Below are 26039 nucleotides of genomic sequence, written 5' to 3'. Positions count from 1 at the left end.
GGTTGTGAGTTCAAACCCCGGCCGAGTCATACCAAATACTATAAAAATGGGACCCATTACCTCCCTGCTTGGCACTCAGCATCAAGGGTTGGAATTGGGGGTTAAATCATCAAAAATGATTCCCGGGCACTGCTGCCCACTGCTCCCCTCACCTCCCAGGGGTTGATCAAGGGTGATGGGTCAAATGCAGAGAATAATTTCGCCACACCTAGTGTGTGTGTGACAATCATTGGCAGTTTAACTTTTAATTTATGCGAAACCCAAGTGTCTATTGCAAAAATCACCCCTGGCTAAATTGAAATCTTAGGAAAACTGTATATGCAAACCTGAATTGAATTAAGTGCATATTTTTGACCTAATTAAGAACTATTGTGGATGCAAAAAACCCCAAGTATAACCCTTGTGCAACCTTAAGATTGACTATGCACATTTACTTTTAAGATCTAAAAGAGATCCGCTCTTAAAAGTGTCAACATTACCTTTTTTTTCAACTTTAAATGGTAGAAGTATTTTAACACATTCATTCTATTGATATGAAGTTTCATTATTTCTTACGTTTTTTTACGTTTAGTCACCTTTTAGCCAGAAATAACAGTCAATAATTCATAACAACATAGATTTTTATACAAGTAGCAAAATATTATTTTTACAGTACCTAGTGCCTACTGAGCTAGAATGAGAGAGAAAGCTGGTAGGACTTGGTTGAGTCTATTAAGTTTACACAAGTCTTTTATTTATATCTGCCATGTTATATGTAACTAACCAAAGATAATTTTCATTGCATTTCAGCGGTTTAATGGCAGTTCAACTCATTTACGCTCATCAAAGCTCTGGAAATTATGCTCATGGTTTTCTGGCACCATGTGTTTAAGGGGTGCAATTACACCAGAGCATAATGTTCCTGTTTTTCAATTGGCAAGAATGCGATTCATTCAGTTTTTATCAAAAAAGTATAGTAATATACCAGGATTGCAGTCCGTTAAAAAAATAGTAGTTATAATGCTAGTCAATGGGGCTGAAAGAGTGCACAAATAATCAAAACATAATAGCAAACTTTTCTGCAAAAATTCCCTCCTAATACATCCGGCTAACAAAACCAGCACATTAAGTGAGTGATGGCGAGTACGACGGATGTGTGTGGTGGACTGAGAGGCTTTACTGATTTTGTTCTAATAACAGTTTCACAAACTAGCCAATAAGTCACTCAGTAAGTCATTCAGCCGGAGTTATACACACTAATCACACTGCTTATTTTTAGCCTGTCAGATACATGCCATGAAATGATTAATGCTGCAATAACATTCCAGCTAATTTGATTTAAAATATATATATATATATATCTATACACAGTATGGGGGTGTGAATCTTACAACGATTTGATTTGATTCCGATTCTTGGGGTTATGATTCGATTCAGAAACGATTTTCGATTCAAACAGATTCACACAATTTGTTATTTGGTATAAAAATGACAACACAACCTTTTCATAACAGGTTACAGATTACAAACGCTCCTGTTGGCTGCTGACGTACGACGTACAGTATACGCGCAGCAAATAAGCTGCAGATGGCCTGAAAAACGTATTTTCAATCGATTTTTTAAAATGATGAATTGATTAATTATTCTTGTATTAGCTTTTAAAAAGCTGCTCAAATACACTTACACGTAATCAAAATAAAGTGTCATAAAAGTACATACAGTATAGTAACAAAACAACCAAACTGTACAAGTGCAAATCAATACAACATAGGCAAAATGAAAGAGAATATGGTATTATGAGAAGTTTTGTCCAGTATTAAAAGCAGACTATGAATGAGAATTAATGACAATCGCCATTCGAATGTAAATCACATTTTATCAGAAAGCCTATTACACAGCAGAAATATAAATTTAACTTCTTTTGAAATGATAAATTACATGCTTCAATCAATATTATTTAGTTTTATACTGTATGTATATGTATATATTATATATATACTGTATATATATATAGTCAAGGTTTCTGTGGTTTATCCGTTATACAGTGCTCCATACCGGGATAGAGCGGAATATACATTAGGTCAGGAAAAACACAGAGGCTATTTCATCCCTACAAGCCTGTTTCGCAGGGAAGAGCAGGGAAACCTGCGAAACAGGCTTGTAGGGATGAAAATAGCATCTTAGGGATGAAAATAGTATCTGTGTTTTTTCCTGGCCTAACGTATATATATATATATATATATATATATATATATATATATATATATATATATATATATATATATATATATATATATATATATATATATATATATATATATATATATATATATATATATATATATATATATATATATATGTATATAGATAGATAGATAGATAGATAGATAGATAGATATAGATAGATAGATAGATAGATAGATGTGTGTGTGTGCGTATGTGTGTATATATGTATATACACATATATATTTTTTTTTTATTTTATTTTCTTTAAGTCACTTGTGCTTCTGAAAATTGTTTAGTGTGAAAGTAAATAAATACTGATAACAACAAAAAACAGTCATTTCCTCTTGCAGATTTACAGTGTATTTACTAAGATGAAAATTGCTGCACTCTAAATTTGGCCATAAACATACAGAAATATACTAAAAGTAGAAGAAATTGCCCTAACTATTGACTGAAGTGAACACTCACATCTAAAATCACAAACATTGAGTGATTTATAAGGAATAGAGGGGCTAAGTATAAAAAGAGAATTTAGTGCAGTGCATTGACTCCACATCTGGCCTACCGTCTTCGTTTCTGCACAATATCGATGGGTCGATTGACGGCGCATGGTGACCCGCAGATATTCCCGTTGCGCATTTTGAAGTAGCGGTCCTGGAACGAGGGGGCCAGATACACACAGTTAGTCGGCAAACTCATGTTTGCAGTTGTGGTGGGGTTCGTCCTTTCTTCTTTCTGGTTGTTCTCCCCTAATCGTCCCCTTCCTCCTCCTCCCCCGGACACTCCACTACTCCTCGACTCTTGTGCGCGCTCTCCTTTCCCCTCACGCCGCACCGGGTTTCCTTTGACGCACGGACAGATGGAGGAAAGCCCTCCTCGCTGTGTTTCGGCTGCATGCCGCCCGTCCGAAGCGCGCCCAAAGCCAAGTTGGCGCTGGCTTTTAAGGAGCCATTTCCTTACTGCTTCATGCAGTTGTGAAAAGCTGGACACAAACGTGACGGCGGAGACCGAGGCGGTTTGTTTTCAAATCCAAACTGAGCGGAACTCTCTGAGGATACACTCCTCCCTCACTCTGACCCTCTATGGCTCTTTCTGCTTGTCTCCTCCTTCCCCAGGCACATGGTCAGAGTGTGCCTTTAAAAAAACACATGAACTATGTGCGTGTGTATGTACAGAATGTGTGTGAGCGTGTGTGTGCAAAAGCGGCAGGGACGGGAGGGCCTGTGGTTGGGCAATCTAGTTGTTGTAGCTGCATCACGCGTGTCAGTACTTTTGAGTAAGAAACATGCAGTGTCGTGCAGATAAATATGCACGTATGTCAAGGACTAGACTGGTAAAGTTTCGGATTCAAAAGTTATATTTCAGTAAAATGCCTGAGGACATATTTATACACTGCCTGCCCTTCTGCAAAAAAAACATTGAAGTAGGGATGTTGTACAAGGGCCCTAAGCACAGTTATAAAAAAACAATGTCTTCAATGTAAACATCAAATAAAAATGTAATCTGCGAGCAGCGTTGAGAATGCCCTCGCCCCCCCTTGCACCTCGGGGTTAAGTCGGCGGTCACGACCTCCCCACTTATCGACCCACCATCAAACATTTTAGAAAGATTGGAGCATGTGGAAGGAGGATATGACTGTTATCTAGGGGTGTAACAGTACATGTATTTGTATTGAACCGTTTCGGTACGGGGGTGTCGGTTCGGTTCGGAGGTGTACCGAACGAGTTTCCACACGGACATATTAAGTAGCGTAACACACGTTGTGTAAACAATGCATACCGAGGCACAACACACGGCATGCTAGCAGCTAACGGGCTACAATAGACTGACAATACGTCCTCTTTTCACCGGACATGTCCTCTTTTGCGGAGCTGTCCGGGCGGAGTTTCTGAAATGCCTCGAATGTCCGGCATTTTGAGTTAGGGTTGCGTGTATTTTCAATGTACGTTCCGGGTTAAGAAGGGGTTAAAAACAAAACAAATTGTGCGCATGCAGCAGCATTTGTGAGGGAGGGGCAGAGACAGAGAGAGCGAGAGAGTTATGATAAACGCGCATGTGTCGCCAGGCTCTGCTTTTTATCCATATATTTATCAGATTTAATTTTTTATTATCTATAGCAGGGGTGTCAAAAGTGTGCCCCGGAGGCCATTTGCGGCCCACAGCTAATGTTTTAAAGGCCTACGGCACATTCTAAAAATACTATTAAAATAAACAAAAACATAACAAATGTGAAATAAAAAAGGTTAAATGTAATTTAGAAAAAGTTGCAATGTTGACTAATAAAACAAAGCTGTTGTTCCATTCTATGTGTCATACTTGATCATTTCGCGATATTGCCATATTTTTGCTGAAAGGATTTAGTAGAGAACAACGACGATAAAGTTCGCAACTTTTGGTCTCTGATAAAAAAAAGCCTTGCCCCTACCGGAAGTAGCGTGACGTAGTCAGTTGATCGCCTCCTCATATTTTCCTATTGTTTTCAATGCAGCTAGAGCGATTCGGACCGAGAAAGCGACGATTACCCCATTAATTTGAGCGAGGATGAAAGATTCGTGGATGAGGAACGTTAGAGTGACGGACTAGAATGCAGTGCAAGACATATATTTTTTCGCTCTGACCGTAACTTAGGTACAAGCTGGCTCATTGGATTCCACACTCTCTCTTTTTTCTATTGTGGATCACGGATTTGTATTTTAAACCACCTCGGATACTATATCCTCTTGAAAATGAGAGTCGAGCACGCGAAATGGACATTCAAAGTGACTTTTATCTCCACGACAATACATCGACGAAACACTTTAGCTACGGAGCTAACGTGATAGCATCGTGCTTAAATGCATATAGAAACAAAATAAATAAATCCCTGACTGGAAGGATAGACAGAAGATCAACATTACTATTAAACCATGGACATGTAAATACACGGTTAATGCTTTCCAGCCTGGCGAAGGTTAACGATGCTGTTGCTAACAACGCCATTGAACCTAACTTAGCTAGGGAGCTAACGTGATAGCATCGGGCTCAAATGCAGATAGAAACAAAATACATAAACCCCTGACTAGAAGGATAGACAGAAAATCAACAATACTATTAAACCATGAACATGTAAATACGTGGTTAATGCTTTCCAGCTTGGCGAATCTTAAAAATGCTGTTGCTAACGACGCCATTGAAGCTAACTTAGTATAACGGGACCTCACAGAGCTATGATAAAAACATTAGCGCTCCACCTACGCCAGCCAGCCCTCATCTGCTCATCAACACCCGTGCTCACCTGCGTTCCAGCAATCGACGGAAGGACGAAGGACTTCACCACGATCATCCGTGCGGTCGGTGGCTAGCGTCGGTTAGCGCGTGTGCTATCCGAGTCAAAGTCTTCCTGGTTGTGTTGCTGTAGTCCGCCGCTAATACACCGATCCCACCTACAACTTTCTTCTTTGCAGTCTTCATTGTTCATTAAACAAATTGCAAAAGATTCACCAACACACATGTCCAGAATACTGTGGAATTATGAGATGAAAACAGAGCTATTTTGTATTGGATTCAATGGGGTACCGATACTTCTGTTTCACTGGCTATGTCACGCGCATACGTCATCATCCAAAGGCGTTTTCAACCGGAAGTTTAGCAGGAAATTCAAAATTGCACTTTATAAGTTAACCCGGCCGTATTGGCATGTGTTGCAATGTTAAGATTTCATCATTGATATATAAACTATCAGACTGCGTGGTCGGTAGTAGTGGGTTTCAGTAGGCCTTTAAGATGTCAATAAACTTCTCAATCAATCAATCAATGGCAAAATGATTCTCTGCATTTGACCCATCACCCTTGATCACCCCCTGGGTACTGACCGATCCAGCACTTTAGGGTGTCACTGAATTTGTACCAATTCTGATCAAGATCTGAATATGTGGAGCCAAGTTATAAATGTTAAAAGTTTTGTGGCGAACCATCAGATCAAGGTTTGGCCCGCATCCTATAGCGCAGGCAAAATTCCATAGCAAGTTATTATCGCCAGTCTGTCATTTTAACCACAATTCATTAGGTCAAAGTCCCTACGAGGAGTTCGTTAAAGTACGACCCTGTTTTTGGCCTAAAAATGGCCGATTGAAACTAAGATGGCTGACTTCCTATTTGTTTTCAAATATGGGTTCTTGAGGCTTTTACGTGAGTCCCGTCTTGACAGACTTCTCCAGCGATTTTCCTGATGATACATGATTCTGGTGGCAGGAGCTATTTTTTCCTAATTTTGAAGGGGGCGCTACAAAATACATTTTGAGATTTCGTATTCGGTAACCCCAAGATATAGACATTTTTGCCAGAACCAGATGCACTTGCAAAAAGTAAATTTTTGTGCATGTTAAACGCCTCGGAAAGGCAATCAAAGTTGGAGAAAAAATAATGCACGGAGCAATTACAATAGGGCTCTCCCAGCCTTTGCTGCTCGAACCGTAATAACCTTGAAAGTTCAATCATAGGGTTGCATTAATCAAATTAAAAATGTTCAACTACCTACGCTCCCCTATATCAAAAATTCTAAATGGTTCGTTCCACCTGGATATCGGCAAACCCAGCATGGAACACTTCTCTCAACACAGACGTCATAACGTCATCAAATCTCACCTTTAAGCATTCACACACAGCACCAGCATTTTGCAACAAGGATGAGGTGATAGAATAAAGGTACAATTATAATAAATCTCTCTGGTGCAGTGTAGGAGAAAGTTATGGGCATCTCATTGCACATAACTGTGGTGCGTTCAAGGACCCTTGATTAAAGTTACTAAAAGAGGCATCAAGAGAATTTAAAGACAGGGGAGATTTAACGTCCAGGAGTTGCACTAATAATAATATAATCATAATATTAATGATGTATTATTATGATTTGTATATTCCACTGATGATAATTATACATGAATCAGCTAATCTCTTCTTTGCACTCTGAAGTAAAGGAAAACTTGATAGGGTTATAATGATATTTAAGTGAAATATTAACAGGTTATATGATTATTTAAAATCTTATTCTGGCTATTTTATATTGGATTAGAAACTTTTTTTTTTTTTCAAAAGAAAGTAATATAAATTAAAAGGTTTATTTAGATATGTTTTAGATATGTTAATCCCATCTTTAAAAAGTCAAAAACCTAACCAAGGTTTTTATATGTGTTTTTAAAAGCTGGTTTCAACCAATTCCATGCAATTATTAGTTTATTAGTGCTTGTAAACTTACCAAGTGTGTGTGTATTGGGGCCAATTCTGTGGTTTGGGGCCCAGAATTTGGTGCTACGCCCCTGTAAACGCTAATATTCCCTGGACCGCCCTTTAGCTTCGATTACGGAATGGATCGTCTCCTTAGCAAACTTCTGCAAAGTCACAATGTCGATGGCATTCATCGACATAATGTAGGAAATTACCACTGCAAGAGATGGTAAACAGTGTGCAGCTTCAGTATTTATGGATCTAACAAAAACATTTGATACAATTACTGGTAATCATAATATCTTAATTAACAAATTAGAATGGTATGGCATCAGAGGGTTGGTCTTACTGTAAACTGGGTAAGAAGCTACTTAACCATCAGGAAGCAATGCATGAAGCGAGGCGAACATAACAGTACGTCTACAACGCTAAATATATCTTGCGGTGTACCCCAGGGATCAATTCTTGGACCAAAAATGTTTATTCTCCATATAATTGACATTTATAAAGTTAGAAAGGACTTAAAGTTTACAGACGTTAAGCCGCAACTTTTTTCCCACACTTTGAGGGTAACCACTTTACATACTGAATGCACTTTTAGAGGCAGCCTAAAATGATGATGGGGATGATAACGATTTGTGTAGCTATTTTACGTTTTTTTACTTATTTATTTTATTGTTTTTTATGAATGTCTCTACCTGTGAGCCAGATTTTCCTGTGGGTAAAAATACAGTAATTTAATCTAAATGGTGCGGCTAATTTATGGATTCTTCTTTGCTAACGCCCATAATGTTGTGTACTCAACAAATAGTTTTCATATTACACCGACAAAGACACTGAAAAGGTGTGTTATTGTTTGTTCGCTCACTGCAGGTGCTGCGGGTTGAAAATGTACTCTCTGTTTTGTTTCTTGAACCAGAAATATTCATCCATAGCGTTTCTACTCGAAAAGATTCCTCGTTTATCACTACAACAACGTTTGTAATTTTTTAAATACAACTAAAACAATTCATACTTATTAAACCGTCCCATGTGTGATGTCTGTAGGAGTGTTTTCATGCATATTTGCACATGCTATCAAATATGCTAACACATTCACAACAGTCTGTGTTAGTATTATTAACGTGCAATAGCATTATTTTTGTATTGTTTCCGTTTTGTAAATTCACCAAGACGTCCCCATGGAGACATTAAGTCTGTTCAGCTGATTGGAGAGCGAGCTTCTGCAGCTATTGGGTCCATGACGATGACTTCTATTTTGTTTGATCAGCCGTTTGACTGCCGTGTGACAGGCACCGTTTGGGAACAATTAGGTGTGTAAATAAACTACAGATGTCCGATATTATCGGCCGATAAATACTTTAAAATGTAATATCAGAAATTATCGGTATCGGTTTCGAAATGATCTGTATCGGTTTCAAAAAGTACAATTTATGACTTTTTAAAACGCCGCTGTGTACACGGACGTAGGGAGAAGTACAGAGCGCCAATAAACCTTAAAAGCACTGCCTTTGCGTGCCGGCCCAATCACATAAAATCTACGGCTTTTCACACACATAGGGGTAATGCAGGCATACTAGGTCAACAGCCATACAGGTCACACTGAGGTTGACGTATAAACAATTTTAACACTGTTACAAATATGCGCCACACTGTGAACCCACACCAAACAAGAATGACAAACACATTTCGGGAGAACATCCGCACCGTAACACAACATAAACACAACAGAACAAATACCCAGAACCCCTTGCAGCACTAACTCTTCCGGGACGCTACAATATACACCCTAGCTACCCCCTATCCCCCCCACCTCAACCCCGCCCACCTCAACCTCCTCATGCTCTCTCAGGGAGAGCATGTCCCAAATTCCAAGCTGCTGTTTGGAGGCATGTTAAAGAAAAATAATGCACTTTGTGACTTCAATAATAAATATGGCAGTGCCATGTTGGCATTTTTTTCCATAACTTTGAGTTGATTTATTTTGGAAAACCTTGTTACATTGTTTAATGCATCCAGCGGGGCATCACAACAAAATTAGGCATAATAATGTGTTAATTCCACGACTGTATATGTCGGTATCGGTTGATATCGGAATCGGTAATTAAGAGTTGGACAATATCGGAATATCAGATATCAGCAAAAAAGCCATTATCGGACATCTCTAAAATAAACATTTACAAAATCTTTCGTATTGGTATATATCTGCTGCTAATTAGAGATGTCCGATAATATCGGCCTGCCGATTTTATCGGCCGATAAACGCTTTAAAATGTAATATCGGAAAATATCGGTATCATTTTTTTTATTATCGGTATCGTTTTCATTTTTTTAATTTTTTTTAATTAAATCAACATAAACTACTCAGTGGCCTAGTGGTTAGAGTGTCCGCCCTGAGATCGGTAGGTTGTGAGTTCAAACCCCGGCCGAGTCATACCAAAGACTATAAAAAAATGGGACCCATTACCTCCCTGCTTGGCACTCAGCATCAAGGGTTGGAATTGGGGGTTTAATCACCAAAATGATTCCCGGGCGCGGCACCGCTGCTGCCCACTGCTCCCCTCACGTCCCAGGGGGTGAACAAGGGGATGGGTCAAATGCAGAGGACAAATTTCACCACACCTAGTGTGTGTGAGACAATCATTGGTACTTTAACTTAACTTTAACTTTAACTTAAAAAACACAAGATACACTTACAATTAGTTCACCAACCCAAAAAACCTCCCTCCCCCATTCACACTCGTTCACACAAAAGGGTTGTTTCTTTCTGTTATTAATATTCTGGTTCCTACATTATATATAAATGATAAATGGGTTATACTTGTATAGCGCTTTTCTACCTTCAAGGTACTCAAAGCGCTTTGACAGTATTTCCACATTCACCCATTCACACACTGATGGCGGGAGCTGCCATGCAAGGCGCTAACCAGCAGCCATCAGGAGCAAGGGTGAAGTGTCTTGCCCAAGGACACAACGGAAGTGACTAGGATGGTAGAAGGTGGGGATTGAACCCCAGTAACCAGCAACCCTCCGATTGCTGGCACGGCCACTCTACCAACTTCGCCACGCCGTCCCTATATATCAATATATATCAATACAGTCTGCAAGGGATACAGTCCGTAAGCACACATGATAGTGCGTGCTGCTGGTCCACTAATAGGGCATGACGTTAAAGTGCATCCGGCAGTGGAGGCTCCTCTATGGGGTCTTGGGGCACTAGGAGGTTAACCCCTTTACTACTGTTACCCCAGGTGGCCCTTGGCAAAGGCCTAGTACCTGACTGCCCCCTAGCCAGGGATACGGTGAAGACCTTAACGGCGGAGCAGGCGCAAGACGGTAGATGTATAACCACCACAACGGCTGCGATGGCGGAAGAAGGCACCCCCACATCCATGTGGGCCCAGTTATGGGGAAATAACAACCCAAGACCTCAACGGTGGAACAGGCGGAGGATGACTGCTAAACCCTATTGAGCGTCACAACGGCTGGGATGGCGGATGAAGGCTGCAGCAGAAAAGGGTCCCCAGTCGTCTTGGACTCCATGCCACTGGACCCTGACCCGGATCTGTCAAGGATTGTGTGGTGACTGTCTGTGCACCAGTCTCCCCACGTTAAACAAAGTCACGCACAGGCATCCTCCATAAATGAATACCCCCCTACCAGGAGGATCGTCATACTCGTTCGAGTGACCGCCGATGATGATGATGAATAGTACTAGCCTTTAACAGTTAATTTTACTCATTTTCATTAATTACTAGTTTCTATGTAACTGTTTTTATATTGTTTTACTTTCTTTTTTATTCAAGAAAATGTTTCTAATTTATTTATCTTATTTTATTGTATAAATTTTTTAAAAAGGGACCTTATCTTCACCATACCTGGTTGTCCAAATTAGGCATAATAATGTGTTAATTCCACAACTGTATATATCGGTATCGGTTGATATCGGTATCGGTAATTAATATCGGAATATCGGATATCGGCAAAAAGCCATTATCGGACATCCCTACTGCTAATATATGTAAACATATTTATTTCTTCTAAAATGTGGTGTGTGGGGCTTAAAGGCCTACTGAAACCCACTACTACCAACCACGCAGTCTGATAGTTTATATATCAATGATGAAATCTTAACATTGCAACACATGCCAATACGGCCGAGTTAACTTATAAAGTGCAATTTTAAAATTCCCGCCACACTTCCGGTTGAAAAACACCTTTGGATATGATTATGCGTGTGACGTCACAAAAGCAACGGAAGTGGTTGGACCCCATCGGACCCGATAGAAAAGCCTCTTGTTTTCTTCGACAAAATTCCACAGTATTCTGGACATCTGTGTTCGTGAATCTTTTGCAATTTGTTTAATGAACAATGGAGACTGCAAAGAAGAACGTTGTAGGTGGGATCGATCGGTGTCTTAGCGGCTAAGTACAATACTGTAATATCTGTGATATTTGCATTAGTGTACTGTGTCTTTAAGGGTTTGGGGAACGCGCATGCGCGAGTGAGTTGGCGGAGAACTTGAGTGTGTGTGAGCGTGAGTTTTGGCTAACAGCAGCTCGTGTATGTGTGTGCGTTCATTTTTGAACTACAACCAGTTACCACTTGTTAATAAAGCGATTGAGCTGCGCATCCTCGTCTGTGTGACTCCTTCTCCACTGCGGGGCATTACAATACTTACAGCAACACAACAAAGACTACTTACCCTGACGCCTAGCCGATGCTTGCCGCTAAACCCACGGATGAAGTCCTTCGTCGCGCCGTTGATCGCTGGAATGCAGGTGAGCACGGCTGTTGATGAGCAGATGAGGGCTGGCTGGCGTAGGTGGAGCGCTAATGTTTGATCATAGTTCTGTGAGGTCCGGTTGCTAAGTTGCTAAATTAGCCTTAGCGTCGTTAGCAACAGCATAGTTAAGCCTTACCAGGCTGAGAATTTTTAACCGTGTAGTTACATGTACATGGTTTAATATTATTGTTGGTCTTCTGTCTATCCTTCCAGTCAGGGGTTTATTTATTTTGTTTCTATCTTCATTTGAGAACGATGCTAGCACGTTAGCTCAGTAGCTAAGTGTGTCACCGATGTATTGTCTTGGAGATAAAAGTCACTTTAAATGTCCATTTCGCGTGCTCGACTCTCATTTTCAAGAGGATATAGTATCCGAGGTGGTTTAAAATACAAATCCGTGATCCACAATAGAAAAAGGAGAGTGTGGAATCCAATGAGCCAGCTTGTACCTAAGTCGGTCAGAGCGAAAAAAGATACGTCCATCACTGCCTCTCAAGTCCTTCACTGTAACGTTCCTCATCTACGAATCTTTCATCCTCGCTCAAATTAATGGGGTAATCGTCACTTTCTCGGTCCGAATCTCTCTCGCTCCATTGTAAACAATGGGAAATTGTGAGGAATACTAGCTCCTGTGACGTCACGCTACTTCCGGTACAGGCAAGGCTTTTTTTTATCAGCGAGCAAAAGTTGCGAACTTTATCGTCGATTTTCTCTACTAAATCCTTTCAGCAAAAATATGGCAATATCGCGAAATGATCAAGTATGACACATAGAATGGATCTGCTATTCCCGTTTAAATAAAAAAAAATAATTTCAGTAGGCCTTTAAATAACGGTGCTCTCTACAGTCTGGAAAATACAGTATTTTTAGATGTTATGAATGCATTTTGTTCAAGAGAGAACACACAAAAGGTAACATAAAAAAATTACAGGAAAGAAAACAATGAATACATTAAAGAAATGGTTTGACAGAAAATGATAGTCCTTGAATTTCAGTAAAGTTAAAATAATGCATTATGTATTTAATTTGTATGTGTTACATATTGAGCACAGGATAAGCAAATGTGTTAGAAATTGCTACGAAACAGAAAGTTGGGTAGGATTAAATAAGCTGTTTCTTCCTACTCTGTTTCGGACATGTAAATAATGAGAAACTGGAAATATGTGACGTACCACATTGTAACAGAATGCATGTTCAAATGAATTAAAACCACAACCATGAGACACATCACAGTGGTTCTGAATTTTAAACACACGGTAACTTGATGCCAGCTCATTAGCATCCAAGATACACTGCCATCAACTGTCGTGTGACTTGCCAGTGGGGCATTGAAAGAAATGTCACCTGGACACTTTTCTGAACATGCACATAATATCGCACCTTCTTTTTAACGCTAGGCACGTGTGTTCAAATGCTCTTTCCGTCATTTTAATGTATTTAAACGATTCAAATCACAAGTTTCTGTATCAATGGACTCATTGGACCTGGTATGTCATCAACCGACTTGCTGCTGTCGCCATCATAGACAAATATTTGTCTTTTGAGACACAGGGCAAAGGGGCCCAGTCAGACGTGTTGGTGGGCACATCACGGAGGGAAATGGGTTAGGAGAGGAGGGACCATCAAACATCCAAAAAGACAACCTATAAACAACCATTTACGTATTTCTGATACTGGAAACCCCGGGCATCAAACTATGATTACTGTTAACATGGACATATTCTCATGTAGACCTGTCAAAATCTGTTATTCTTTTTTTAATCTAACAAGAATGTAATTTGATGCCTGTTTTGTACTGAACAAATATATGGGAAATACATTGTTCAATCATTAGTTTTTAGTGCAAAATAACAAATTTAATGACATGAAAACATAAAGTTGCACTATTTTGGATTACTAACCCAGCACTAAGACTGTACAACACGGGAGACAGTAAGAATGTTTGGAGAAATTTTCCATTAAAGGCCTACTGAAACCCACTACTACCGACCACGCAGTCTGATAGTTTATATATCAATGATGAAATCTTAACATTGCAACACATGCCAATACGGCCGGGTTAGATTAGTAAAGTGCAATTTTAAATTTCCCGCGAAATATTCTGCTGAAAACATCTCGTATGATGACGTTTGCACGTGACGTCACGGATTGTGCGGACATATTGGGACACCATTGTGGCCAGCTATTAAGTCGTCTGTTTTCGTCGCAAAATTCCACAGTATTCTGGACATCTGTGTTGGTGAATCTTTTGCAATTTGTTTAATGAACAATGAAGACAGCAAAGAAGAAAGCTGTAGGTGTGATCGGTGTATTAGCGGCTGGCTGCAGCAACACAACCAGGAGAACTCGGAGTTGGATAGCAGACGCGCGACCGTGAGTACGCAGCTTTGGCTTCCAAACATTTGATCGCTTGCCCGTACGTGCGTGCCGCTATGTGCATGTCACGTACGTAACTTTGGGGAAATATATGTGCTGTATGAACTTTACTGAGGTGAACGGTACTTTGGGCTGTGGGATTGAGTGTGTTGTGCGGGTGTTTGAGTTGTATTGGTGGGTTATATGGACGGGAGGGGAGAGGTGTTTGTTATGCGGATTAATTTGTGGCATATTAAATATAAACCTGGTTGTGTTGTGGCTAATAGAGTATATATACACTACCGTTCAAAAGTTTGGGGTCACATTGAAATGTCCTTATTTTTGAAGGAAAAGCACTGTACTTTTCAATGAAAATAACTTTAAACTAGTCTTAACTGTAAAGAAATACACTCTATACATTGCTAATGTGGTAAATGACTATTCTAGCTGCAAATGTCTGGTTTTTGGTGCAATATCTACATAGGTGTATTGAGGCCCATTTCCAGCAAACTATCACTCCAGTGTTCTAATGCTACAATGTGTTTGCTCATTGGCTCAGAAGGCTAATTGATTATTAGAAAACCCTTGTGCAATCATGTTCACACATCTGAAAACAGTTTAGCTCGTTACAGAAGCTACAAAACTGACCTTCCTTTGAGCAGATTGAGTTTCTGGAGCATCACATTTGTGGGGTCAATTAAACGCTCAAAATGGCCAGAAAAAGAGAACTTTCATCTGAAACTCGACAGTCTATTCTTGTTCTTAGAAATGAAGGCTATTCCACAAAATTGTTTGGGTGACCCCAAACTTTTGAACGGTAGTGTATGTCTTGTGTTTATTTACTGTTTTAGTCATTCCCAGCTGAATATCAGGTCCCACCCGCCTCTCACAGCATCTTCCCTATCTGAATCACTTCCACTGCCCTCTAATTCTTCACTCTCACTTTCCTCATCCACGAATCTTTCATCCTCGCTCAAATTAATGGGGTAATCGTCGATGATTCCCGGGCGCGGCGCCGCTGCTGCCCACTGCTCCCCAAGGGGATGGGTCAAATGCAGAGGACAAATTTCACCACATCTAGTGTGTGTGTGACAATCATTGGTACTTTAATCTTTAATCTTTCTCGGTCCGAATCGCTCTCGCTGCTGGTGGCCATGATTGTAAACAATGTGCAGATGTGAGGCGCTCCACAACCTGTGACGTCACGCTACTTCCGGTACAGGCAAGGCTTTTTTATCAGCGACCAAAAGTTGCGAACTTTATCGTCGATATTCTCTACTAAATCCTTTCAGCAAAAATATGGCAATATCGCGAAATGATCAAGTCTGACACATAGAATGGACCTGCTATCCCCGTTTGAATAAGAAAATTTCATTTCAGTAGGCCTTTAAATTCTTGGCAGGAAAAGGCTAGGAATATAATTCCGGTAAAATTTCATATGAAGCGCCGTGTCTTTAAATCAATTTACATTTAATTGTACTGTGCAGGTTTGAAATAAATAATTCAATTCAAAAAAATTGTTAAATGCGTTTGTACACTCAAAATGGGGGTCAGTTTTGCCACGAGGGACGGTCGGCCCCGTATATGTTAATATTGCCATTGCGTTTCTTTTAAACGTAAGCACATGGTCTGTGTGTGAAATAAATAGTCCTAGAGAATCATGATGTCAATTCTAAGCAAAGAAAATCCAGATTCACATTTTTCCCAGAATCAAGCAGCAACATTTTAAATTAGTCTAAGATTCAATGATTCGAATCAGAGGAGTCTGATTTGACTATCAACCTCACAGTCGTAACGCCTGATATTAAACTCGCCTCCCTCTTACGTGGAAGGAAGCACGTAAGAGAGCAGCAGGTGTGTTGGGAGGATAGCTCGATTGCGTCACGTAAACAGCTGGCTGTGTTTTGGCCTCCCACATCTCCTATTATATAAAATCTATTTGTTTGCACACAATGATATTTTACTACCGTATTTTCCAGACTATAAGCCGTTACGTTTTTCCTACGCCTTGAAACCTGGGGCTTATTAGTTTTGCATACAATTTTGCATACAATTTCGTTGTACAATGTACAATGACAATAAAGATCTATTCTATTCCATTCTATTTTTTATAAAATGGTGCAGCTAATGGATGGATTTGTCTTCGCCAACGGTCATAACATTTTATATTCAACAAACAGTTTTCAGAAAATACCCACAGAGAATGAAAAAGTGTGTCATTGTGCTATAGCGCCACTTTTTGGACAAGTTCGCTCACTGCAGGTGCCGCGAGTTGAACGTCAAGAGTATTTCCTTCTGTTTAGTGCTGTGAAGCGGAAGTACAAGTGCTGTTACGTCTTTTAGTCGTCCATAGCATTTTTACGTGTAGGGTTTCTTCATTCATCACTGCGAGCAACGTTTGGAAGTTTCTTAATATAATTAAAACGATTCATATTACCGCTACTAAACTGTCACATGTTTGATAGTAGTGTTTTAATTAAAACCTACTCAGTGGCCTAGTGTGTCCGCCCTGAGATTAGTAGGTTGTGAGTTCAAACCCCGGCTGAGACATACCAAAGACTATAAAAATGGGACCCATTACCTCCCTGCTTGGCACTCAGCATCAAGGATTGGAATTGGGGGTTAAATCACCAATGCCCACTGCTCCCTCACCTCCCAGGGGGTGAACAAGGGGATGGGTCAAATGCAGAGAACAAATTTCACTACACCTAGTGTGTGTGTGTGACAATCATTGGTACTTTAACTTTAACTTAATTAATATTTGTATGTGCTATGGTAATGTAATCAAGCTAGCATCGTTAGCATTGGCTAATATGCTAACACATTTACAAGTGTCCGTATCAGAGCCAAGAACCTCACAAAATATGATTTAGCCTTTTTTTTAGGTGGAAAATTTTTCGCAAATCAGATCTTTAAAAAAAACGCCATAGATTGAAGGATTGTCGACTATGGGCAAAATCTAATAAAATCAGACTCAACTATTAAAACCTTTAGTTGAAGACAGTCCTTTTATGCTCAAATAAAGCTCTTTTGTACTCTATTTTAGCAAATTCAGACAGTAAAAGAATTTGAAGGCTCAATCGTGTATAAATATCAAAAAACCTAAATAGGATTATTAACCATCCACATTATATGTAACGTTTCAACTCCTTGTTCAGATGAAATACCACCCTTGACCCTTTTCTGACCTGCAACAAGTTACAATTCCCCCATTTTTTAGCGTTTTGTCATACAAACCTTCAAGGTCAAACAAGCTACTCTTAACCCCAAAAAGGCAATCCCCGTTTTAAGCCTGAGACTTGACAAATTGTGGAAGCATTGTGGAGTTAAAATGCACCAGCAACCGTTTACACACTTGACATTTTTAAGACTAAATGTTCAATTTTGGTTTTAAGGGTCAAAGTCATGACCTCGGCCGTCCCCACGTCCCTGCTGAGCACACAACATGGACTAATGGGTATTCTCTGTGTCAACAAGACAAACAGGAAGGAGCAGCTAAAGCTGACTCATACGAACAGAATTAGTGCTCTTACATCACTTTGCAATTAGGGCTGGCTCGGCTCACATTTATACAGTTTTCAACAAAAACAGACTCCGTGATTTAGTTTTACTGAGCCTTTTTACTTTCCGTGCGTTATTTGTCACAATGGTAACCAGATGCTAAAGACCTGACCTGAGATAACGTAGTACAAATCAAAGCACTGCCTCCAGACTAATTGACTGAAATTTGTGGTAGTGTGTGAATAGGATGGTCGCCTCGTTAAGAGCTTACGTCAAAACCGAGCACACGTGTTAGAGGCCTGACTCACTGTGGTGAACGCCGGAAGCAAAAGAAGAAGGCAGGTTGTGAAACATTTCATAGGTTTGAAGCACATGACATCAAAAGAGGTCTACATGGAATGTACACACATTTAAAGGGTCTCTCTGAAGATTGTTGGTTGTTGAATATAGATAGGGCTGGGCGATATGGATCAAAATTGATATCCCAGGCCGAATCGCGATATACAATATATATCGGTACTTTAAAGAAAAGTTTTTAATTTTAACACAACACTACATTACTGTTACTACCAGTTTTCTGAAAATTACTTTCAAAAAGTAATTAATTATAGCTACTCGTTACTCAACCTAAAAAGTTATTTAATTACGAATGGAATTACTCTTTGATGCATGTAATTAATTTAGAGATGTCCTATAATATCGGACTGCCGATATTATCGGCCGATAAATGCTTTAAAATGTAATATTGGAAATTATCGGTATCGGTTTCAAAAAGTCAAATTTATGACTTTTTAAAACGCCGCTGTACGGAGTGGTACACGGACGTAGGGAGAAGTACAGAGCGCCAATAAACCTTAAAGGCACAGCCTTTGCGTGCCGGCCCAATCACATAATATCTACGGCTTTTCACACACACAAGTGAATGCAAGCCATACTTGGTCAACAGCTATACATGTCACACTAAAAGTTGGCCGTATAAACAACTTTAACACTGTTACAAATATGCGCCACACTGTAAATCCACACCAAACAAGAATAACAAACACATTTCGGGAGAACATCCACACCGTAACACAACATAAACACAAAAGAACAAATACCCAGAACCCCTTGCAGCACTAACTCTTTCGGGACGCTACAATATACACCCCCGCTACACCCTCCACCCCTCCCCCAACCCTGCCCACCTCAACCTCCTCATGCTCTCTCAGGGAGAGCATGTCCCAAATTCCAAGCTGCTGTTTGGAGGCATGTTAAAAAAAAATAATGCACGTTGTGACTTCAATAATAAATATGGCAGTGCCATGTTGGCATTTTTTTCCATAACTTGAGTTGATTTATTTTGGAAAACCTTGTTACATTGTTTAATGCGTCCAGCGAGGCATCACAAAAAAAGTAGGCATAATAATGTGTTAATTCCACGACTGTATATATCGGTATCGATTGATATCGGAATCGGTAATTAAGAGTTGGACAATATCGGAATATCGGATATCAGCAAAAAAGCCATTATCGGACATCTCTAAATTAATTACTAAAGAAAGCAATTAATGCTTTACTTCAAAAAAACGTATATGTCATATGAAGTTTATGGGAGCATTGTGTGTATACCTTTAAAAGGTGGTGTCTGTTGCCAAGCGACGTGTGACATCGGTGAGGGTTTCTGCATTTGTTAGCTTTAGCAGGTAGCAGTGGCAGTTTGTTGGCTCTGTGCATGCCGGGCCCCAAACGGCCGTAACAAAGACACACCAAAGGATACCGGTATGGCAGTATTGTCTCAAATACATATCCCTTTCTAAAATATACCGGTATTAACTTTGATACCGGTTTACCGCTCAGCCTTAGATATGCCAATAATAAGTTGAGAATCCTTTAATTTCACTAAATGAGCCAAACGATGGACTGACCAATCAATGGTTGGGACTGTAGATTGTTTGGATAAATCAAGTCCAAGTTCAAGTTCTCCATGATTTTTAACTTGCTTTGTAGTTTTGGCCGAGTTGCCAACATTCAAATCTCTTCTCTAGAAGTGTAATTCCCAACTGCTGTGCTGCGACACATTCCTGTGCTGGATAAATGATCAGGTATGCCACAAGAAATTATCAAATTTCACAGAATTGGTTTAAAACTTATAATTTATACTACAAATAATGTATCTTTGTTCATCTATTTATTACAGCGCTGCAACGATTAATCAATTACATCAATTGATAAAAAAGTTCAGATTTATATTCTGTTGCTTCGCTTAAAACGTTTGAGTGTAACTACTGTAAATTCCGGACTATAAGCCGATACTTTCTTCCTACGCTTTGGGCCCTGCGGTTTATTAAACGGTGCGGCTAATCTAAGGATTTTTATTCGCTGACTGCCATAATGCAAATAGTAAAAATAAAAAAAAAACACAAGCAAAGACACTGAAAAGGTGTGTTATTGTTCATGCTATGGCGCCATCTTTTGGACGGGTTCGCTAACTGCGCGGTGAACGTCTACAGTAAAAATGGTAAATGGGTTGTACTTGAATAGCACTTTTGTATCTTCATGGTACTGAAAGCGCTTTGACTAGGGCTATATAAATAAACATTGATTGATTGATTGACACTATTTCTACCTTCACGCACTGATGGCGTAAGCTGCCATGCAAGGCCCTAACCTGTCCCATCAGGAGCAAGGGTGAAGTGTCTTGTCCAAGGACACAACAAACATTACTTCTGTTTAGTGCTTTCAACTGGACGTCTTCTAGTCACCCATAGTGTTTCTACTTGTATGGATTCTTCATTCATCACCCCAAGCAATGTTTGTAAGTTTTACAATATAACTAAAACAATTCATACTTACTAAACCGTCTAATGTGTGATGTCTGTAAGGGTGTTTTAATTCATGTTTTTTTAATTCATCGTAATGTAGTCAAGCTACCGTCGTTAGCAATAACTAATATGCTAAAACGTTTACGTGTGTCTGTGTTAGTATTATTAACTTACGATGACATTCTTTTTGTGATGTTTCAGTTTCACAAATTCCTCAGTAAATTCACAAAGACGTCACTGTGGAGATATTGAATCTGTTTAGCTGATTGGAGAGCGAGCTTCCGCAGCTAGTGGGTCCATGACGATGACTTCTGTTTTGTTTGATCAGCCATTTTACTGCTGTGTTAGACACCATTTGGAAACAATTAGAGTATTTATTAAACATTTACAAAATATTTCTGTGTAAATAACTGTATATATCTGCGGCTTATAGTCCGGTGCGGCTAACATATGGACAATTATTTTTTTATTAAAAAGATTACAGGGTGCAGATTTTATACGAGTGCGCTCCATGGTCTGGAAAATTGGGTAATATAAATTGATAAAAGTTTTAAATACATGGACAAAGTTTCCACATAGCCGCTGCAATAGAGCGCACATGAGAGCGGTGGTGTGTGGGTGCTGTGATCTGTGTGGCGATGAACAGGGAGCAGTTTTTAATTTTATCATTATTAACGCATGTTAAAAAGTGAAATTTCAATGTTGATGATGTGCATTATTTAGAAGAAAAATAATAAAGCTATGGAAAGCACAAAAATATTTTCCCTAAAATATGCTTTGAGAATACGTAGTCTATTTGATCTGATTACTTGTTATAATCCGACAATGTAATCAATAGAATACTTGATCACCCAAATAATTGATAGCTGCAGCCCGAATCTATGACAACGTGTAGTGACAAGCAGAACATTTAAATGCTCTTCTACTAGGTGGCAAAAATTACAAAATGAATGGTGACGTCCCGATCCAATATTGATATTGGATATGAGTCCGATATCAGACAAAAAAACAAGTGTCAGATTATATCAGTTTGCATATAAAATCTCCGATACAAGCTACTGCATAATATTCAGGTGAAAGTAAAAAAAAATTTGAATATCGGACAAAGGTTAATTTATTCCAGCAATTAAATTTACAAGGTGAAACTAATACATGACATAGGTTCCCGAGTCACAGTGCCAAAAAAAAAAAATCCAGCCAACACAAAATGTCAACAGGCATGGTCACTGAACTTTGTGGGTATTATAAAAAATACGTCCATTCATCATAAAATAATGAAAATTACATCCATTACAAAGCATGATGGGAACATTGCAAAACACTCTCCACACTTATCCATGTTTGGCGCAGTTTAGCTGCTTGATATTTCTGATTGATAACAAAACTTTAGGGAGTTCATCATGGAAGTAAACAAGGTAGAAGTCGAACTTTCACATACTCTTAATATCCAATTATATTAATTATGTAGCCATTATATTAGTCTATATGTATATAGTACCTTTTACGTGCAGTCGGCTTTCGGCCCTCAACCAAATTTTTTTAGCCCAATGCAGCCCCCTAATCAAAATGTTTGGACACCCCTGAGCTAGACATAAGAATAAGTGTCCTTAATTGAACAATATTGCAGTCTAAGACATTTGTCAGGGTAAACGAGTATAAAATATCTATAGTTGCATATTACTTACAAAGTCTCCAAGGCAGAAGCATATTAGAAAGTGTCTAGTAATAAACGTCCTAATGACCTAATGAAGCAAACAACCATGACCACTCCACTTCAACTTAAAGACAGCTAGACGGCTAATAATAGTATTCTACATACCTACCATTGTTCTCTGTTTGACTCATTTCACTCGATTTCTAACATTCTAGAATAGAAAATAATACAAGTATGTATGATTGGTGCTGATATCGTACCAATACTCAAGTTTCCAAAATCAGTATTGTATCAGATGTTGGAAAAGTTGAATTGAAACACCCCTAATAATGTTGCCATGCAAACAACAGAATACGTCAAGATTTTTTGTAATGTGAAATATGTGCCTTGGCTCAAAAAAAGATAGGGAAAAAATGTTCTAGAGTACACAAGCAAAAACATCCAATTGTGCTCTTTTCTTAACCTAAACCATAACAAAGCTCATACTCCTCCCACTCATGGCCACTTCCCTCCTTGTGCAACGTGCTTGTGAAACATGCTGGACCTCAAAACAGATGCTGGGGTGGACGCTGGCCGAGAATGAGGTGTTTGTGAGGCCACGGTGTAACTGAATCCACCCGCCAACTGGCTTCTGCAGCCCAGCTGGCCACACTGGCTCCTATGACAACATGAACTCTGCTAATGAGAATAAGCTGTGACGGCAGAGTATGGTGTATGTGTGAGCGCACGTTTTGGGGAGAGAGAACGTGTACGGCGATTGTCGGATTTTGGTTTGTATTGACGAAATAACAATAATGGAAAAGTGAAGTGAAGTGTAAAAGAGTCTTTGTTTAATTAATATCATTACATTTTAGTATAACGTAAAAGTATACACAAGAAACAGTCAGGTTGATGCATTTGCTAGCAAATTTAACTAATATAGTCTAATGGCAAATTGTTTATAGAACAACATGAATATGTTACACATGTTTTACTCTGTCTCGCAAGTATGTTGTATTAGTGATTGCCAATATGGCCTAAAATCGATATCTCGATATACAGTACAGGCCAAAAGTTTGGACACACCTTCTCATTTCAATGCATTGTCTTTATTTTCATGACTATTTACATTTTAGATTGTCACTGAAGGCATCAAAACTATGACACCTGTGAAGTAAAAACCACTTCAGGTGACTACCTCTTGAAGCTCATCGAGAGAATGCCAAGAGTGTGCAAAGCAGTAATCAGAGCAAAGGGTGGCTATTTTGAAGAAACTAGAATATTAAACATGTTTTCTGTTATTTCACCTTTTTTTGTTAAGTACATAACTCCACATGTGTTCGTTCATAGTTTTGATGCCTTCAGTGACAATCTACAATGTAAATAGTCATGAAAATAAAGAAAACGCATTGAATGAGAAGGTGTGTCCAAACTTTTGGCCTGTACTGTATATTGCAGTCTCCTGCGATAACAATATATATCATGATATATATATTATTTGGCATATGACTGATAATAGAACCATTTTAAAACAGATAAAAAAGGCTCTTAATTTAGCGGCTGATATATGCTGATGTAACATTTTGCGTCATTTGCGATTAACTTTTATTAATATTTGTATTATTTATTTTAATAATTTTTTTGAAACTATTAGTCTACTTGCTAATTTACTGTTAATAGCTGGTTACTTTCCATTGTAGAATAATTGAATTATTAAATGTACAATCAGACAAAAACACAGGATGGCGGTGTAAGAAAAACAATTAAATATTTCCTTTTATTACATACAATATTTTGGGCAAAATACAGTCAATAGAGCAAAATAACTAAACATAAGCAAAAACTACTATTGGCTCTGATTTAAATCCTTTTTAAAGTCCTACTGTGTCTAGGTACTTATTTCCTAAGTTTGTAAACAATAAATAAAACAAAATCAAGAAAAAACCTTTGTGATATCATAATAATAACGATCTAATCACTGCAGCATCAACCATATACTGATACTATAATTTGTATAGTTACTGTCAATATTTGCAACAATTCGCTCACCACTGTTTACATTGAAGAGCTCAAGCTTAGCGGTTAGCATGGCTTCTTGTATCCTCCTACAGTGTGTAGTGTAGCATGTTTAGCAATTCCTTGTCCTCCAGATATTCCCTATATTTACTGCCATATGAGGCGAGAATTAGTTAGCTTTTAGCCGTCTAGCAAGGACGATTGAAAAAAGTTGCGGGACACATCCAGAATGTGTCATCTACATGCAATATCATTATATGACAGTAGTACATTTAAAAATGATCGGTGGTCAAATTTGTATTACTTATGTTGTCTATATTGTGCAACACTAATTTGTATGTTTTTGGAGGGCTTTTACCGAATATAGTATGTTTCCATGATAAATCATATCCTGCCATTTAAGGTCCAATACATAACCTTCTGATCTGTTGAGATAATAGTCAAATCAAAGTAGTTTGCAACTTTACAAATGTTAATATAGTAAGCAGCAGTTACATTTTTTTTTAAAGTATTTTTTTCATATTTTTATGATATATTTCTACCATGTTGTTGTTGTTTTTTTCCCCAAATATACCTGTGGTTGCTCAATAACAGCCACACATCTTCATGTTGTTTGTTTTTATAATAAATGTTTTGTGCCACCTGGTGGAGAAACTGAGCTATGACACTGTAGAAACATGGCCTAAACTCGTCCGTCCATGGATTACTTTTCGAGAACATTTGTCCCCATTAGGGTCACAGGTGAGCAGGAGCCTATCCCAACTGACCGTTGGGCAATATACACCTTAGATTGCTTGACAGTCAGTTTAAAGTCTGTAGTTACTTAAAGACACATGTTTTGGGGGTGATAGCACACAAAGAAAGTGCAGAGATGTTGCAACAGAGATTCGAACCAAGATCTCCTGGTTGTGGGACGTAACCCACTTTTCACTGTGCAGCCAGTGACACAAACATTCATATTAAAATCCCAATAAAGTGTTACAAACATACAAAATGTGCAATAATACTGTTGTTATGCAAAGAAAACATTACAGAGGACATGGTTATTACTTAAAGGGGAACTGCACTTTTTATTTAAATGTTGCCAATAATTCAAAATCTTTATGAGAGACAAGAACACATATGTTTTTTAATGCATCCTAACTCATTAATAAATGTAAATAAAAGTCTGCTTACAATGGAGTAAATGGAAGGTACTCTATTCCGCCCATAAAGCCCTGGTATATGGTATATTATTTATTTGTTCAGTGTTATGTTACAGACAACAAGGAAATAAGATAAAATTGCTATGGTATGCAAAGGGGTAGGATTAAATAATATCAGTTTCCTCCTACTCCTTTTTGGACGTGCTGTAATGAAACAACTGGAAATATGTGATGAATTACATTGTATTGTATGCATGTTCGAAAAACTGAAACTGAACTAAACTGACACCTTCATTTACATTTTGTGACCTGAATATTCACCAAGTATTAGTGATATTGTTATAAGCGCTAACGATAAGGACCTATTTTTAATGGCACTTTGTCACTGAAAGTT

The 26039-nt window shown here is 38.7% G+C and overlaps 1 protein-coding gene across 6 annotated transcripts in view; it reads right to left on the bottom strand.

The window, feature by feature from the left end:
* pde4cb (phosphodiesterase 4C, cAMP-specific b) overlaps window positions 1–26039 on the bottom strand; it is a 234224-nt gene that overhangs the window by 67096 nt on the left and 141089 nt on the right. Inside the window, exon 1 of one of the 6 annotated variants that reach the window (XM_062028111.1) lies at window positions 2771–3192. The exons of 4 other annotated variants lie outside the window; for them this stretch is intronic. In XM_062028111.1, the coding sequence (XP_061884095.1) occupies window positions 2771–2904 (134 nt within the window). In that variant the 5' untranslated portion in view covers window positions 2905–3192. Of the gene's footprint in view, window positions 1–2770; window positions 3193–26039 lie in introns of those variants that run through there. One more of the 6 variants, XM_062028113.1, reaches the window with a different exon arrangement.

The sequence above is a fragment of the Entelurus aequoreus genome, linkage group LG19 (genome assembly GCF_033978785.1).
Source record: "Entelurus aequoreus isolate RoL-2023_Sb linkage group LG19, RoL_Eaeq_v1.1, whole genome shotgun sequence".
Classification (NCBI taxonomy): domain Eukaryota; kingdom Metazoa; phylum Chordata; class Actinopteri; order Syngnathiformes; family Syngnathidae; genus Entelurus; species Entelurus aequoreus.
This window is presented reverse-complemented; position numbering and strand designations above follow the sequence as displayed.